This window comes from Pyrus communis, chromosome 5, assembly GCF_041283825.1.
Source record: "Pyrus communis isolate YQ-2024b chromosome 5, ASM4128382v1, whole genome shotgun sequence".
NCBI classification, from domain to species: domain Eukaryota; kingdom Viridiplantae; phylum Streptophyta; class Magnoliopsida; order Rosales; family Rosaceae; genus Pyrus; species Pyrus communis.
In genome coordinates, this window is record NC_142569.1 from 20,954,685 (window position 1) to 20,971,004 (window position 16,320).

Here is a 16,320-nt window from a genome sequence, read left to right on the forward strand (position 1 = left end):
GGTGTAAATAGAAAAAGAGTAGAGAAACCAAACCACAAAAAGGTTATTCCGTTGCCGGGACTTGAACCCGGGTCTCTCGAGTGAGAGCCGAGTATCCTGACCAACTAGACTACAACGGATTGTTATTCCGTTGAGCTACAAATGTAATTAATACTAAGGAAATGTTTTGGCTAGTAATTAATGATGAAAAATAGAAAGGGAATTGTTATTGGCACTCCAAAATTCTCATTCTACACTCCAAACTTTCTATATTTAGAAAGAAAAATACACTTGTGAGGAGTGTAGAATGAGATTTTTGGAGTGTCAATAACACTTCCTAGTAGAAAATATAATTTCAAATACAAACAGTATCTGACAAAAACTGACCGCACGATATATGATGAACGGACATGATTTACGGATCCTGTTGGTCCAAACAGAAGCCAATCAAGTGGTCCATCTTGCATAAGCTGGAATTGGATTGCAACAAGAGGTGATTTGGTTTGAGGAACCTCCAAATTGAGTTGCAGATGCCTTGTTAGAGGATAGTATTACGTAGTTTTCCTTTGAGTATTTGATGTATTTGGTGGCCCCTTCTTTCCTTGATTCTGAGTTGGCAGCCCCAGCAAGGCATTTTCAGGGTTCACTCTCTTTTATTCTGCTATCCTCTTGTTATGGTTCCTTATTCTCAATAATATCGTATCTTTTATAAAAAAAAATAAAAAATAAAAATAAAAAAACTACTATTTCCTGAATTATATATCCAAATATTGGTATGAAAATGGTAATTAGAATTTGAACCTTATTATATCAACTTTGTATCGTTGTAAATAAGAATTAAAATATCATAATGCACCATGAACCAGAAGAATAATGGTGAATTCAGTTAAGTTTTTTTTCCCTTTTTTTTTTTTTTTTTTTTTTTAATGTTGATGCAAGCGATAGATAGTGGTGGATTCGAACGCAAGAGTTTAGGTGAAAAGTAAGTGCTTTTAGCCAACTAAACTATAAATTGGTCCCTTGCAAGTGAAATCAATTTATATGAGCGGCAGAAACGTGTTAACTAATAAGATGAAAACTACTAAGATAGTTTAAACTTGACTTGTTCAATTAAACTAGATTCCCACTGCCATCAAACGAGGATTAAAATACTTGAATGCACCATGAACCACAAGAATAACAGTGAATTCATTGTATTTATTTTTTCTTTTTTTAATGTTGATACAAGCAATAGATAGTGGTGGAGGGGGATTAGAACGCAAGAGTTCAAGTGAAAAGTAAATGCATTTAACCAACTAAACTATGAACTGGTCCTTTTGCAAGTGAAATCAGTTTATATGAGCGGCAGGAACGTGTTAATTAATTAGATAAAAAATACTAAGTTAGTCCAAATATGACTTGTTTAATTAAACTAGACTCCCCCTGCCATCAAATGAGAAGCAAAGAGTCCACCAAAAACACAAGAAGTTTAATCTACAAGATGAGACTAATTAACTTTAATTAGTTTTATAATTTACAACTCAACACTCCTCTCCTATACAGACCAGTTACCTACTGTTTCTAGTATAAGATTGGATCCAGATACCAGATACAAGCTCCAATCTCTGTACCGTACTACCTATAACGTTCGTAAACTCGAGCACTCATCTTATATTCGCAGTCCAATTTCATCCGAGTTACCAAGGGCCTGTCAATGTTCGTCGTAAGCATTGCCTTTTGCCTCCCCCTTGCCGCTTCATTGTCTCCAACATCTGTCAACACATTCAGAAAACGGGATTGGTCAGTTTACTTTGCAGTTAAAATGCATCAAGATGCAAGTGAACACTCGAAGAAATATACTTGTTTTGCTTCATTGGTTATCTTATCTGAGAGCAATGAATTACATAGAGACTGGAGAGATACGAACAATGATGTACCTGATCTTTCTGCACTTCCATAATTTCCTCCTGCGGAGAACCAAAGTGAAGTCGAGGAGGGTTAGCGAAACTAGGACAACCAGGTTGATAGACAATTATGCTTTAATGTACATATATCATGTACCTGTTTTTTCTGTAATTCTTCGTTCATTTCTTTAAGTTTTGCAACTTCTACCTCTAGTTCTAAGGTATAGGCCTGCAGGAAACCGAAAACAAAAGGTTTAAACAATTATGAATCGTCTTTCTTAAACAAAAGGATGAACAAAGCAGATCGCCATTACTTGACGGAGCTGTTCTAGGATTCAGAAAACATCTCAAGTTCAAAATCCCTGAAGACGTTTAGCCCTCAGTGACTTTTGAAGGAAAAGATTCACGTTTGAACTTTGTACATTGGCAGTGCAGAAGGCTGCTTTATGCATTCATACAATGATACAATCATATCGACACCACAAAACCTCCTCACTGGGTTTCATCGAATATTAGTAGATGCTCTATAGATTTTTAGGTACATAAATAGCACCCATTTGCATAGACAAAAAGCTAATAAACCTTTAATTGGAGGCTACAGTCGGTTATTTCTACTTGTTTGTTCCTCACAGAGACTTTTATAGTAAAACCAGAAGACTTGTAAAAGATTAGGGTTTGTAGGGATTTCAGTTTGAACTGGATTTTGTTTAAGTCAGAAGATTTAGGCGGGAGATCATGTCCTTACTTGGTCACGAAAAGGGATCGGTAAGAATTCTACATGTGAATGCAAATATCCGAAAGTATGCATCTTTAATGTTCTCACCAAAAAACTATACATTTGTATGATTCAGCTGAAATGCATGTTGATGCACAAAGTGCCACCACTCTAGACATCAAAATATAGGTCTAAAACTACAGCTCAACCACAAGACCACTCGAACACAACAAATTAAAGTCAAATTTCAAAATACAATGGGCAACACATCGAGATAGTATTTAAATGTATGATGGTAGCAGAGCCAATGGGGTCACCTGTTTACGAGCGCGAGACCTTGCAGCAGATTCTCTGTTTTTTATCATTCTCCTTTGCCTTCTCTCAACTACTTTCTCCACAGCTCCACTGCACTTCCTTCCCCGGTTAAACATGTAAGGTACCGGCGACAATGAAGATGTATCCCCACTGCTCTTAGCAATTACATCCGGTGATATCTGATTTGCAGGAGATCTTGTTGCAACTGCACCGCCCCCAGTGCCCAAACCAACCACGCCAATTCCTGCACCCGGAAACCCTCCAGCTTGAGAGAAAGCGGTGTTCATAGAAGGTTCCACAACCCCAGCCATTGGTCCCCTAGTTCTTGGGCTACTTAGCTGAGCATTGTTTACCAAATGCATAGAAGGGGCAAAAGCCATGGTTGTGGGCTTGGGGAAGAGTGGCTGCTGTTGTGGGGGCAACTGCAGCGTTTGTTGCTGAGAAGTTCTCACTCCACCAACATTAAGTGCTAAAGTAGGAGACTGATTTGGAACTGAATTTTTGTTGTCCGCAACTCGATTCCCCAAAATACCGTTGCTTATATTCGGTTGTTGAAAGCCGGAAGCTAAACCAACGTTGTTATTAGGACGGTATATTTCACCATAGAATCCACCATTATTAGGCCTTACAACTGGTGGCTGTATATCTTCTCTCACGACCCCTGCTTTCACCAGAAAGTCCTCCAAGGTCATCTCTCCCAAAGTTTGTTGTCTCTGTGGCAAATTCGAACCGGCAGCAACATTATTATACTTATAATCAGTAGTCTCTCTAATCAAATTTTTCCAAACCTCATCAACCGTTTTCTGACTAAGCGTTCGCGGCAACGTTAACGAACCTTGTCTCCGCAAATTACCCCCCGGGGCATTTACTTCCCCTCCGACCCCAGAAGTAGCCGTCATGCCTTGAGTCTCCTCAGCGGTCCATATATTTTTCAACAGTTCATCCATGTTCATTGATCCATAATCCTTCCCAAGTCCACCTATCGTGTTCTGGAACTCATCAAACGTCAATGAGTACACCGAAGACTGCCGCGCCAATCCAAAACTTCCTGCTGCCCTCCCACCATTTCCTTCTACTGGTGGTGCTTCACCAAAACTCTTGAAGTTGAAATTAGACCCCATCTTCTAAACTTGAAAGCTAGCTGTGCAAACAACTCTATATGTACATCCAATTCACTCAGTAAGCCACGTTCATAAAAAAATCAGGAAAATGATAGGTAAACGAAACAGAAAATTTACTAGCAATACACATTTCAATAACCATTTTGTTAAAAACGAATCGAAGTGATGCAGGGTTAAACCTCAGTGGATCGTACGCGCACAACAACCACTACTGACTAGACAAACGAAACATGGGAGAGTAAGTTCCAACACACCCCTAAGTTTAAGAAACAGACAAATCAATGAAAACAATCACAACAGTGGCTTTATTCAATCCACCAACAGCCGCTTGACAACACTGAGATCATGACACAAGATTCCATTTTCAAGAATTTGCAATTATGAAGAAGCAGGATAGAGTGTGAAAAATCATCAGAAGCAAACAACTTATCCTCCACACATTTCCACAAGATTCAGATCAAATTTGCAAATTACCATTACTTTTCCATTGCATATTCTTTAGCTTCAGATCCACAAATTTACACCAAAAACAAAGTGACAACGATTTCCAAATTCTCCAGCTCCATTAACCCATGACTGTCACCCAAAAATAACCCATTTCTCTAAATCTTACTTACCCCCCAACAAATTGGAAAAAGTTTCAATCTTTCCATTAGAAACTAAGAGACAAATCAAAACCCTAATCATATTTTTGCTTCAAAATTTCACCACCAAAAATGCTAAAACAACAACCCAACTAACAAACTGCATAAATTTGCTTCCCTGCCTAACAAAAACAATTAAAGCTAAAAGAAAGGATAAAACCCAGAAAAATTCGGAGGCTAAATTAATTGAATAATGAGTAAACTCTATTAAATCAGATAAAGACAAACCGAATAAACAGAAAAAAAAAATCAGCTGAAACGAAAAATAAACTAAAAGACAGAAAGAAAAACGCTGAAAGAGAAGGACTTAATTACCTTAATTTTCTTTTTAATTATTTTTCCTTTTTTTTTGGAAAATTGAGGGAGTGACTCCTCGCTGGAGGGAGAGAGAGAGAGAGAGACTGTTTCTCTGAGCTTTCGGCTTTGTCTGCGATGCGTGGAGGCGACAGGTGTCTTCTGCCGCCTCGACACGAGTCCATATTTAAGGTCGGCTCGGAGGCTACGAATTTGGAATTTTTTAGATTTTTTAATACTGAAGTGGGTGGTTGAGCGATCAGATCTCGAAACGTGGACCAATCACGAGCTGAGATCGTGATTTGATGTCTGGCCACTGTCGTATCGAAACGTGGAGTGATCTCCGCCGTTGATGGGGCCTTTCCGACAGGTTGATTGGAGTGCGAGATCTTTTGGTTGTTTTATTGGTTGATAATGGTGGGCACAGTACGGGGATTTTATTTATTTATTTTGTTGGGGATGTGATCATGTGGACTTTCGTTTTCCTTTTTTTTTCCTTTTTTTTTCTTTTTAATTTGAAAAAAAATCTACCGTTATAAGTCAAATCCAAAAGCACTTTCGGGAGAAGGAGGTCGTGCTTATCTACAAGATAAGCAAATAAAAGAAGGTCATGGATGTTTTGTGTGTTTAGGTTTAATGATATTATGACTTGCTTAGGAAGAAAGCTTTGACTCCTCTCTTTAGTTTGTCTTTAAGTTGCAACACATGGTGATGATTTTGAATTGGATAGCGTATAGTGAGGTCACTAAATATAGATCAAAGTTTGATTTAGTCAAATATATGGAAGGTCCAATGCCTTTTTGTGTGTTGAAGAAACCTAATTGGATGTTTTTGGTCATGCCCTAACTTTCGGGTGTTGGACCCATAGGAAATGATCTAGCAAACAGAAGAAAATTATAGGTCTTGCCTCTCTTTTTAGTCTAAGTCATTAGCAACCTTCAACAACATTCTTTTGTGGATAGTCTCAGATTTTACGTTGATACAATGTTTATTGTCATCACAAATTAGAATATCTGAATATTAGTTGAGTGCATGTAAAAAATTTAAATGAGTCTTTCTTGTTTTAGTAAGGATAAGTCTTGGTCTTAGCAATTTTAGCTCTAAACTCTTGAGCCGAAGCTTACGAATTTCAATGCCTTATCATACAACGCTGAAATGGAGGCACGATCAATTTTGTTTCATTTGTTTGATGCATTGGTAGTTTGGTAGAAGTTCATCATATACATGTTGGAAAAAGTTAATTTATTTTATTATTATGTAACCGTAGTTTGATACTTTATGAGTTTTCTTGTGGGCTTAAGTTTTGGATTCCTTGCCATTATGATGGATTAGGTTTCACTTATTTGCTTATTGTTGGTGTCAAAACTTGGACGGAGTTTGGCATTCGGTTTCAAAAACATATTTGCTCTAACTATTGCTTTCGATCTCAATGCCACGAGATGATTCGTGTGAAAGAGAGAATATGCATGTCACTATTGGAGGCTGCCAAAAAAGAGTGATTGTATATGAGTGAATGTGAGGTTGTGCAGGAATGACTTCTTAACCAAACAATTATGCACCGTGTAGGATGCCGATTTGGCTAGGTTATTTTCGGTGCCTCGAGTGAACGAAGACTTATAATTCAGTGCAAATTTGTGTGTTTTTGCCTAAATGTAAATGCAAGATAAATGATAACTTAAAGCGAGAAACATAATGTAAGCATTTCAAAACGGAGTCAGAATTGCAAATGGGCCGGACTACATGGCTTAAAATGTAAATGAACTTGAAATATAAAGAAAGCAGTAAAAGCTCTTAGCAAGATTCATGCCATGAATGGCAAAATAATGCTAGAGTCCACCGAGATCACTGTCTTCGGACTGGACTTAATACAAAACATACTCCTCAGAGAGAGAATTAAAGTGGTTGTATTTGTATGTCAACCAAATCATACCATGGGGTGGCATAGCTATAACAATTTTAAATCTAAAGGAATGAGGCAGTGTTTGCTTTGAAGGAAGACTTTGAGTTTGTAGTTAAAGAGCAATTGGCTTTGTGCTGAAAAGCAATTGGGTTGACTGCAGAATCACTAAAGGTTTGTATAATCATATAAATTGAATTTGACGAAAGTCCTGAGCTCGAAGGTCTCTATTCTATTTATAGGCAGTGGAAAAGGAGCAACCTTGACTATGTCACGAGCCAGATTAAGGGTGAACCGATCATTTGGCATTGACAGTGACTGTAATTCTTGGTTGGTGGTTTTCAGCTGTATTTTGAGGCGCTTCGCACGATTGTGGTAGTGACCTCAAAGTGTCAAATGTCGTGTATGTATGCATTTACGATTACAAGATATTTCAAGGCTTTAGTACTATGTGTGTCACATCCCGGCCCCAGGGGGACCACTTCCCGAGCCCGCTCCACCACCGTAGCACGATATTGTCCACTTTGGGCCCCGACCACGCCCTCACGGTTTTATTTCTGGGAACTCACACAAGAACTTCCCGATGGGTCACCCATCCTGGGAATGCTCTCGCGCGCTACTCACTTAACTTCGGAGTTCCCATGGAACCCGAAGCCAGTGAGTTCCCAAAAAGCCTCGTGCTAGGTAGGGATGAGAATATACATATAAGGATTACTCCCTGGGCGATGTGGAATGTCACAATCCACCCCCCTTAGGGGCCCGACGTCCTCGTCGGCACACCACGACCAGGGTTAGGCTCTGATACCAAATTGTCACATCCCGGCCCGAAGGGGACCACTTCCCGGGCCCGCTCCACCACCGTAGCACGATATTGTCCGCTTTGGGCCCCGACCACGCCCTCACGGTTTTATTTCTGGGAACTCACACAAGAACTTCCCGATGGGTCACCCATCCTGGGAATGCTCTCGCACGCTACTCACTTAACTTCGGAGTTCCCATGGAACCCGAAGCCAGTGAGCTCCCAAAAGGCCTCGTGCTAGTTAGGGATGAGAATATACATATAAGGATCACTCCCCTGGGCGATGTGGGATGTCACAATGTGTGAGAAATACGCCTCAGAGATACTCATGTCTGAGCCCTCATATAGGTTGGAGAGAGATGAAATGATCATCTGAGCTCTGAGATACTTGATAGGAATTAGGGCTAGCTATATAAATATGGTGTTTTGTTATTCAATTGATACAAGTCAGTCACAATGTAGTCTTCGAGTTATGCAACCTTCTTGACTAATTTCTTGTTTTCTCCTTCCTTTTGTTCAACATAATTATATATATTCATTTGTAGTCAGTTTGTTCATCAATTTGACAGTTTGTTATGCATATTTTGATTTTCAACTATATATCTAAGGTTGTCATGCATTTTCTTGTAGTTATTCAACCATTTGTTTTGTTTTCTCTTGGCATTTGACAATTCATATCAAGTAAGACATATAGTGTGCTAATCATACTACAACAAAATTAACACACCCCAAACCCTGATGTCCAATGGGCACCGAAATTGAGGCCTTCAGGCCATCACTCGGATGGGTAACGAAACCATGATATGCATAAAGTTATAACTAAAGTGTTGAACTATTACAATTTACCGAAAATTTGCTAGAACTTCCCCTAAAACAAGGATAGGCCCAAATATAAACACCTACAAGTATCACCAATATTCCAACACCTCGCTTGAAAGGCCACACCTAATAGGTTTCTGACCCTCAATTACACGCCTGATAATATGTTTAGAGCATATTTACCAAAATACAATTTGTAATAATAAAGTTGAGTAGATAACTTATCTGATAAGAATGTGTTAGAGCTTTGGGAAGATGTATCTACGTCGAATATGCTCACTATAACTGCTACTGACCCCGGTGACATAACATACAATATCATATGCTAGTCGTAGTTAGTAAGCTGGTTAATATAATCATGTCATTATTGAGTAGTCCTGAAGTAATGACAATATGAGGGCATGACTGTATAATCATGTCATTATGGAGTAATCTACATAATGAAAAGTTGAGTATGTATCATGCACTTGTAGAACAACCTGAGTATGTATACCATACACATTTAAGTTGGATGTCATGATCATCCATTAGTCATGGCTAGTGTAAGCCAAATCATACAAACATATACTACAATGTTTGATTCTAATTCATAAAATCTATTTTCGCCATAAACGTGACTAAAATCATATTTAATTAAGCCTGCTTAATATTTAGTGTTGCCCACATATCGAAAATCAAGGTCTGGTCACCCATTCAGCTTGCTCCTCCTTAAGGAGTCTTATCCTTGTCAATCTAGTAAAGTTCGTAACTAGGCCGAAACACAATAATGTCTCATTCTGAATTCCGAGAGATGAATAAAATATTTAATTTTATTTAATCTTATGCCTGCATCTAACTTTCAAGTTAGATTGCCTACGTACATTGTGAAGGGATCAAGGTAATCGTAGTTCACCTTTTGTAAGAGAAATTCAATGTATACTTCATAATTGTTTGAAATTATTACTAATTCACCGATAGCAACTGCACATAGACATGTACAATAACCAACTAGCAAAACTCTGTTAAGACGATTAATTTGAAGAAATATGGTGCGGACTTGGAATAACACGTCGAAATACCCCAGGAGGAGTCCTAGCCTCAAGGGTTGAAACCGAAAAACTCAATGATCAATTTTAGTGGACTATTTCGCCGCCAGACGAAATATTCTATTAAAACTAACTGCTAGTGAATGGAATATTTGACTCGGATACGGGTTCGAATTAGGTCAGATTTGGGTTCAGATCATGTCGGATCCAGGCTGCCAGATCCGAACGGGGTTTTCGAGTTGAGTTGACCTGGTTCCTCACCGTTGCAATGCCAGACTTCTTGTCGGAATCTGGGTTTTTTCGTCGAAAAACCTAGAAGCTTCCTTAGCCTCGCCACTTCTCAACCATTTCACACCACTATATATGAAAAATCATCTACTCAACGAGAGGAATCTAATTATGGTAGTTAGAAACCTTACCTTCCCCCAAAAATGGAAAAATTTCGTCGAAAAAAGTGAGCATGCGGCGGAGCTTTTAGAACCATCGTCTCAGGTTTGATTTCCAAAAGCTGAGGTTAGGAACAAGTCTGAGAGGATGATGATGGTGGTCTTAAGAACTCGATATGTTGAGAAAATTGAGAAGTGATCCTTGTGTGTGTTTGCCTGAGGAGAAAACGAAAGGGAGAGGATTTTTTGAGAGCTTTCTAGAGTCTCTTTCTCCTCCCCCCCCTCCCCCAAAAAGTGAGAGAACAAGGGCCATAGAAAAATATCCAAGTGGAAAATTACTGAAATATACTTGGCATTAACGCTTCGTAAAATGTTCGTTTTAACTTCAAATTTCGTTCCACTTGCGCTCTTACATTCATAACGTCGAGTGCTATAAGAATAAACTAAAATATTGTCTCATACGTGTCATGAGCACAAGGTCAACAAAAGTCAAACCTTATCCTTCTAGAGGTATTTTGGTCATTTCACTCTTATAAGGATTAAATATTCTAAATTCAGGGACTCGTCGAAACAAAAATGGTATCAAAACAAAGGAGTACGTTGTCTATGAAAGTGAGCATCTGCATTAAGCTATAACCGTGGGTTAAGAGGTTACAGATAGTCATGGACGCTTTTTGACTGTCATGCATCACTCATGTTCTACTTCTACCATTAGTTTATATCACCTAATTAATAACATAACTTTATTATTAAGTTACTACTATAATAAAAATAACACAATGTTCCAAAGTGGGTGTAATTTGAATTTGATAATGTTGTTGGTGGTATAAAGTATACATACAAATAAAATCAAAGATATTATTAAATATCTTAGAAAAATAAGAGTGAAGGCCAATATGCACATGGGGAGTTTAACGTCACAGAGGTGTTCTGTCTCAATAACAAAAGGATATCTAAAAAAATGTTAACATATATCTTTGTATTATTGGCATGGGACACTATGTGTCGATGTACCCGTACAATGCAAGTCCCTTTTGTGCATGTGAGTATTGTGGGCTATACCCCTTGTCAAGTGGTCCAGATCCAAGGAATAGGATCATCTTCGGATCTCTTTCATCCATATCCTCTAGATCATTCAATCATATCCATTCAAACAAAAATCGAGAAGTGATCCTTGTGTGTGTTTGCCTGAGGAGAAAACGAGAGGGAGAGGATTTTTTGAGAGCTTTCCAGAGTCTCTTTCTCCTCCCCCCCCCCTCTCCCCCAATAAGTGAGAGAACAGGGGCCATAGAAAAATATCCAAGTGGAAAATTACTAAAATATACTTGGCATTAACTAGAAGAATCCGGAAGATCCGAAAGGTAGGGCTCTGGAGAGAATCCCAATCACAAATCCAAAATTAAAGGATTGTGATACTCACACACCCCTTTAAAAAAAAAAAAAAAAAAAGGTTCACGCCTCTGTGCCATCCCTTTCTCTCCTCCTCCCTCTCTTTATGAGCTTTTTGCTCACACGTCTCCAAATTATAATTTGAGTTTGAGTAATCAGTCCGAGAGGTCTTTCTTCAGAGTTCAATCTTTCAAGATTTCGCACTGCCATCGCCGATGGGCCCGAATGAACGACCTTGCACGCATTTATCAAAATCCTTAAATTTGTTGGAACTAGGTTACCATTGAAGATTGTTGGAACTGCTCTAGTGACATGTGCAAGGTTTCTTTTGAATCTTTGAATCTTGTTCTATGTTTTGGTAGGTGTACCAATAATTTGAAGTGATAAACTTCTTTCCCTTCCCAAGTGTTTTTGTTTAATTGCAATGTGCATTTTTCCAAAATCTTATTCTTGTTCCTCTCTCCTTATTCATACTCAAAAATGAAAAGAAAAAAAGGCTCAGACAGAGAGGGAGAGGGAGGGGGAGATAGAGGGGATGGAAGGGGGAGAGACGGGTAAGGAAAGAAAACGGAAAGGTTTCATGCGTGAACTCTTTTTCTTTCTCCCCTTTTGTTTCGATTTGTTTCAAATTGGATTTATTATTTTGGTAAGGTGTAACAAAGATGGTTTAAGATTATTGATTAAGTCATCGTCAGATTAATTTAAGAGTTCAAATGAAAGAGAACTTCATAGAGCTTTTAAATGAGAACTTTAGGCGAGCAACACTGGTTGTGTCAAATTCTGTAAGATTTCCTCAAGAGTATTTTTTTTTTCCTTTAAAAAATATAATTTATCATATATGGCATATGTGATACATTTGCGATTCAAATAAAGTGTTAGGAGAGCGAGAAACCAAAGACAAGATCTTGTGTGAAAAGAGTACTAAATTTAACTATCTAAGTTATAAGCTGGTTGCGAAATTTCTAAGTTTGACAATATGCTACTAAACAAGATTGTGCCACTGCATATGGCAATGTATTAGTTTTGAGATCTAAATGAGGTTGAAAGCAAGCCTAAACTAGAGTAAATAAACACGGACACAATAACTGGCAAAAAGAATTTTGATATAGCCACTTAATTACAATGACTGAAGTCTGTTTGAAATTGCTTCCCTAAAAACAATTTCAGTATAAGTGCTTTTATTTGAAATAGGACCATAAAGCTCGTCGGGCAAGTGTTTTTGAACGACTAAGTTAGTGGTTTTAGATAAAACGTTTTTAGAACCATACCTTAGTAAAAAGGCATGTTAATTTTGGAAAAGCACTTCAAGTGCTTCTAGCAAGAAGCACATAACTGGTACTTTTAGCAGGAAGCACTTCAAGTGCTTTTAAAACCAAAAAATATTTTCCCTAAAAATGCTTTACGTCATTTAAAAGTACTTACCAAACGAGTCCGTAGTGGTTTCCAAAAAAAAAAAAAAACGAGTCCGTAGTTTGTTATTTGAAATATATGGTGGTATTTCGGGCCACTGATAAAACTTGAGCTTTGTTAGACAAGAACTATAATGGGCCGCGTTGGATCAGTTCCCCACTATAACCCGGCCCATATTCCAAATCTTCTCTCAGTTACCTTTTGAATCTAATCATCGCTCCCTCTGAGTTTTATCTCTAATCTGATAAAACCCTAAACCCCTAAACCCCGAAAGGGATTTCTGGTGTATAGCATATCGAATCGAAAACCCCAAAGCATAAAAGGAGGTTGCTTTGCTTTCCAGCCTAAACCCTAACCCTAAACCCCCAATGATTGGATTCATCCGTGCTGCTAAGGAAGCTCATTGACCGTTTGGATTTCTCTGAATCCTTCATGTATGTTGAGGTAAAAACCTCCTTTTTCTCTGTTAGTTTTTACCCTACAATTTGTTTTTTGTTTGCTTTCTGGGAAATAGTCTTCGGAATCAAGTTTTTCTCTTTTGGTGTGAGCAAATGACTATTTAAGTATTTTTCCTTATTTTTATTGGTAATTTAAACTTTAGAGTAGTAAATGAATGAGAGAAATTGGATAGGAACAGTTAAAATTATCATTTGATACGCTTTCCTGATACAATGGCAGGTTTTCGAGTTTTATGTGTGTTGTAGTAGGAATTTTATATGAAGTGGATTGAATTTCATTTCACAATGTTTGCTGAAACAGTGTTTTCTTCTAGTAACCGAAAAAAATATGTGTAGTCCCGAAGGGGATATGGAATTGACATGGCTTGTTTTGTGTAATCGAAGTGTATTCTCTGCCCGGCTGATGTTTTCTATATCTGTTTCCAGGTTGGTGCCCACCTGCAGAGGTAGGCATGTTTCCAAATTTTTGTCCTCACTTCGACTTTGTTGTCAATCGTTCTCGTCAGCTACAAATACTTTGCAGCTGCCATCAGATGGCTTTGCGAATGATAACAGAAACGATAATATCGATTTTCTATTCCACTCCTGCACAAATGTTCACCATGCTAAGCAACTCCATGCTTATCTTGTGGTGTTGGGAAAATCTCAGAATATCTTTCTTGCTGCCAAGCTTGTCAATCGTTATGCCTACCTTGGCAACGTGTCATTCTGTCGCCGCACATTTGATTCGATACCAAGGAAAGATGTCTATACCTGGAATTCCATGGTATCTGCTTATGTTCGCAGTGGGCGGTTCTGTGAAGCTTTAGATTGTTTCTCTCAGTTTTCGTTGACTTCTGATCTTCATCCTGATTTCTACACCTTTCCTCCTGTCTTGAAAGCTTGTGAGAATCTGGTTGATGGGAAGAAGATACACTGTCGAGTTCTAAAGCTGGGGTTGGAATGGGATGTCTTCGTGGCCGCTTCTTTGATCCATATGTATTCCCGTTTTGGTTTTATTTACGTTGCTCGTAAATTGTTTGATGATATGCCATTTCGAGATACAGGGTCTTGGAATGCAATGATTTCTGGGTTTTGTCAGAATGCAAATGCAGCAGACGCGTTGGATGTCCTGGTTGAAATGAGAATGGAGGGGATAAAGATGGATCGTGTAACTGTCGCAAGTCTGCTGACTGCTTGTGCTCAATCAAATGACATCTCAAGTGGGATGCTGATTCATTTATATGTCATAAAGCATGGACTAGACCTTGATCTGTTTGTATGCAATGCCTTGATTAACATGTACTCCAAATTTGGTAGCTTGGGACATGCACGAAGGATTTTTGATCAAATGGAGGTTAGAGATTTAGTTTCATGGAACTCAATAATTGCTGCATATGAGCAGAATAATGATCCAATCACTGCACTTGAATTATTTAACGCCATGCAACTACTTGGAATTCAGCCCGATTTTTTAACACTAGTGAGTTTGGCTTCAATTTTAGCTCAATTAAGTGACTCCGAAAAGAGTAAGTCTGTTCATGGATTCATCTTGAGGAGAGATTGGTTTGTGGAAGATGTTGTCATTGGAAATGCAGTTGTGGATATGTATGCTAAATTGGGTGCTATAGATTCCGCACGTACTGTTTTTGAAGGACTTCCTACCAAGGATGCTGTTTCATGGAATACTTTGATCACAGGCTATGCTCAAAATGGTCACGCAAGTGAAGCAATTGAAGTGTACCGCATGATGCAACAATGTGAAGAAATAATTGCAAACCATGGAACTTGGGTTAGCATTCTACCAGCATACACCCACGTAGGAGCCTTGCAACAAGGGATGAAAGTACATGGACGGGTGATTAAGAACCGTCTCTACTCAGATGTATTTGTGGGAACCTGCCTGATTGACATGTATGGAAAATGTGGAAGACTAGATGATGCATTGTTTCTGTTCTCCCAAGTTCCTAGGAAGAGTTCGGTCCCTTGGAATGCTTTAATTTCGTGTCATGGAGTTCACGGGCATGGTGAGAAAGCTCTGCAGCTATTCAATGCTATGCTAGATGAGGGGGTCGAGCCAGATCATGTCACCTTTGTATCTTTAATGGCAGCGTGTAGCCATTCAGGTTTGGTCGATGAAGGTCAATCATTCTTTCATATGATGCAGGAACAATACGGAATCAAGCCTAGTTTGAAGCACTATGGCTGCATGGTTGATTTGCTTGGTAGAGCCGGGCATTTAAACAAGGCATATAGTTTTATAGAGAATATGTCTGTACGGCCTGATGCTTCTGTGTGGGGTGCTCTACTCGGCGCTTGTAGAATACATGGAAATGTTGAAATGGGCAAGATTGCTTCAGAACGCTTGTTTGAAGTTGATTCAGAGAACGTGGGTTACTATGTTTTGTTGTCAAACATATACGCAAATTTCGGGAAATGGGAAGGTGTAGAGAAAGTGAGATCTCTGGCCAGAAATCGGGGATTGATGAAGACTCCAGGATGGAGCTCAATAGAAGTGAACAATAACGTTGATGTCTTCTACACTGCAAATCAATCGCATCCAAGGTGCGAAGAAATATACGAGAAGCTGAGGGATCTAACCGCCAGAATGAAGAGCCTCGGTTACATTCCTGACTTCAGCTTCGTGTTGCAGGATGTCGAGGATGACGAGAAAGAGCACATCCTCAACAGCCACAGTGAGAGATTGGCAATTGCATTCGGAATCATCAGTACAGCCCCGAAAACACCCATTCGGATCTTCAAAAACTTGCGGGTTTGCGGCGATTGCCACAACGCAACGAAATTCATATCGGTAATCACGGAGAGGGAGATCATTGTGAGGGATTCTAACCGTTTTCATCATTTTAAAGATGGAACTTGCTCTTGTGGGGATTATTGGTGACAGCAAATATGAGTTAATGTTACGATGGGAGATCCATATTCTTTTGATTCTTGTAATCATAATTGCCAACTTGGTGCCAGATTACTAGAAAAGGCCTTGGTCAAAGTTAGACCTGTAAACGGGTAGGGTTTATTGGGTTTGGATCGGGTTCAATCCGACCCGTTAAGTTAACGAGTCATCCGAATCCAACCCATTAAGATAACGGGTCATCCGAATCCAACCCATTAAGATAACGGGTTATCCGAACCCAACCTGTTAATCTAATAGGTCACCTGTTTCATCCATTAACATTTTTTTTTTTTTTT

The 16,320-nt window shown here is 38.8% G+C and overlaps 2 protein-coding genes and 1 non-coding gene across 10 annotated transcripts; 1 reads left to right on the top strand and 2 right to left on the bottom strand.

Annotated features, from left to right (window-relative positions):
- Positions 1–46: 46 nt before the first annotated feature.
- On the bottom strand, positions 47–119 carry TRNAE-CUC (transfer RNA glutamic acid (anticodon CUC)). The gene has a single exon. It is a non-coding gene; the product is annotated as a tRNA-Glu (tRNA).
- A 1,242-nt stretch (positions 120–1,361) lies between these two features.
- On the bottom strand, positions 1,362–5,188 carry ABF3 (abscisic acid responsive elements-binding factor 3). Of its 7 annotated transcripts, none has more exons than XM_068463830.2 (5): positions 4,973–5,188; positions 2,895–4,047; positions 2,020–2,091; positions 1,896–1,925; positions 1,362–1,730 (listed from the first exon to the last, which is right to left on the bottom strand). In XM_068463830.2, the coding sequence occupies exons 2-5, from the start codon at positions 4,011–4,013 to the stop codon at positions 1,656–1,658; spliced, it is 1,296 nt and encodes a 431-aa protein (XP_068319931.2). In that variant the 5' UTR covers positions 4,014–4,047; positions 4,973–5,188; the 3' UTR covers positions 1,362–1,655. The 7 variants fall into 7 exon arrangements, with proteins under 7 accessions (XP_068319931.2, XP_088550867.1, XP_068319933.2 ...); XM_088694741.1 differs by having other exon boundaries at positions 1,886–1,925; positions 4,973–5,146; XM_068463832.2 differs by lacking the exon at positions 4,973–5,188 and adding an exon at positions 4,488–4,805.
- A 7,613-nt stretch (positions 5,189–12,801) lies between these two features.
- EMB2758 (Tetratricopeptide repeat (TPR)-like superfamily protein) lies at positions 12,802–16,107 on the top strand. 2 transcript variants are annotated; one of them, XM_068465255.2, is made up of 2 exons: positions 12,802–13,120; positions 13,561–16,107. In XM_068465255.2, exons 1-2 carry the CDS (start codon positions 13,113–13,115, stop codon positions 16,013–16,015), a joined length of 2,463 nt encoding a protein of 820 aa, XP_068321356.2. In that variant the 5' UTR covers positions 12,802–13,112; the 3' UTR covers positions 16,016–16,107. The 2 variants fall into 2 exon arrangements, with proteins under 2 accessions (XP_068321356.2, XP_088550871.1); XM_088694745.1 differs by having other exon boundaries at positions 12,869–13,110.
- The last annotated feature ends 213 nt before the right edge of the window (positions 16,108–16,320 follow it).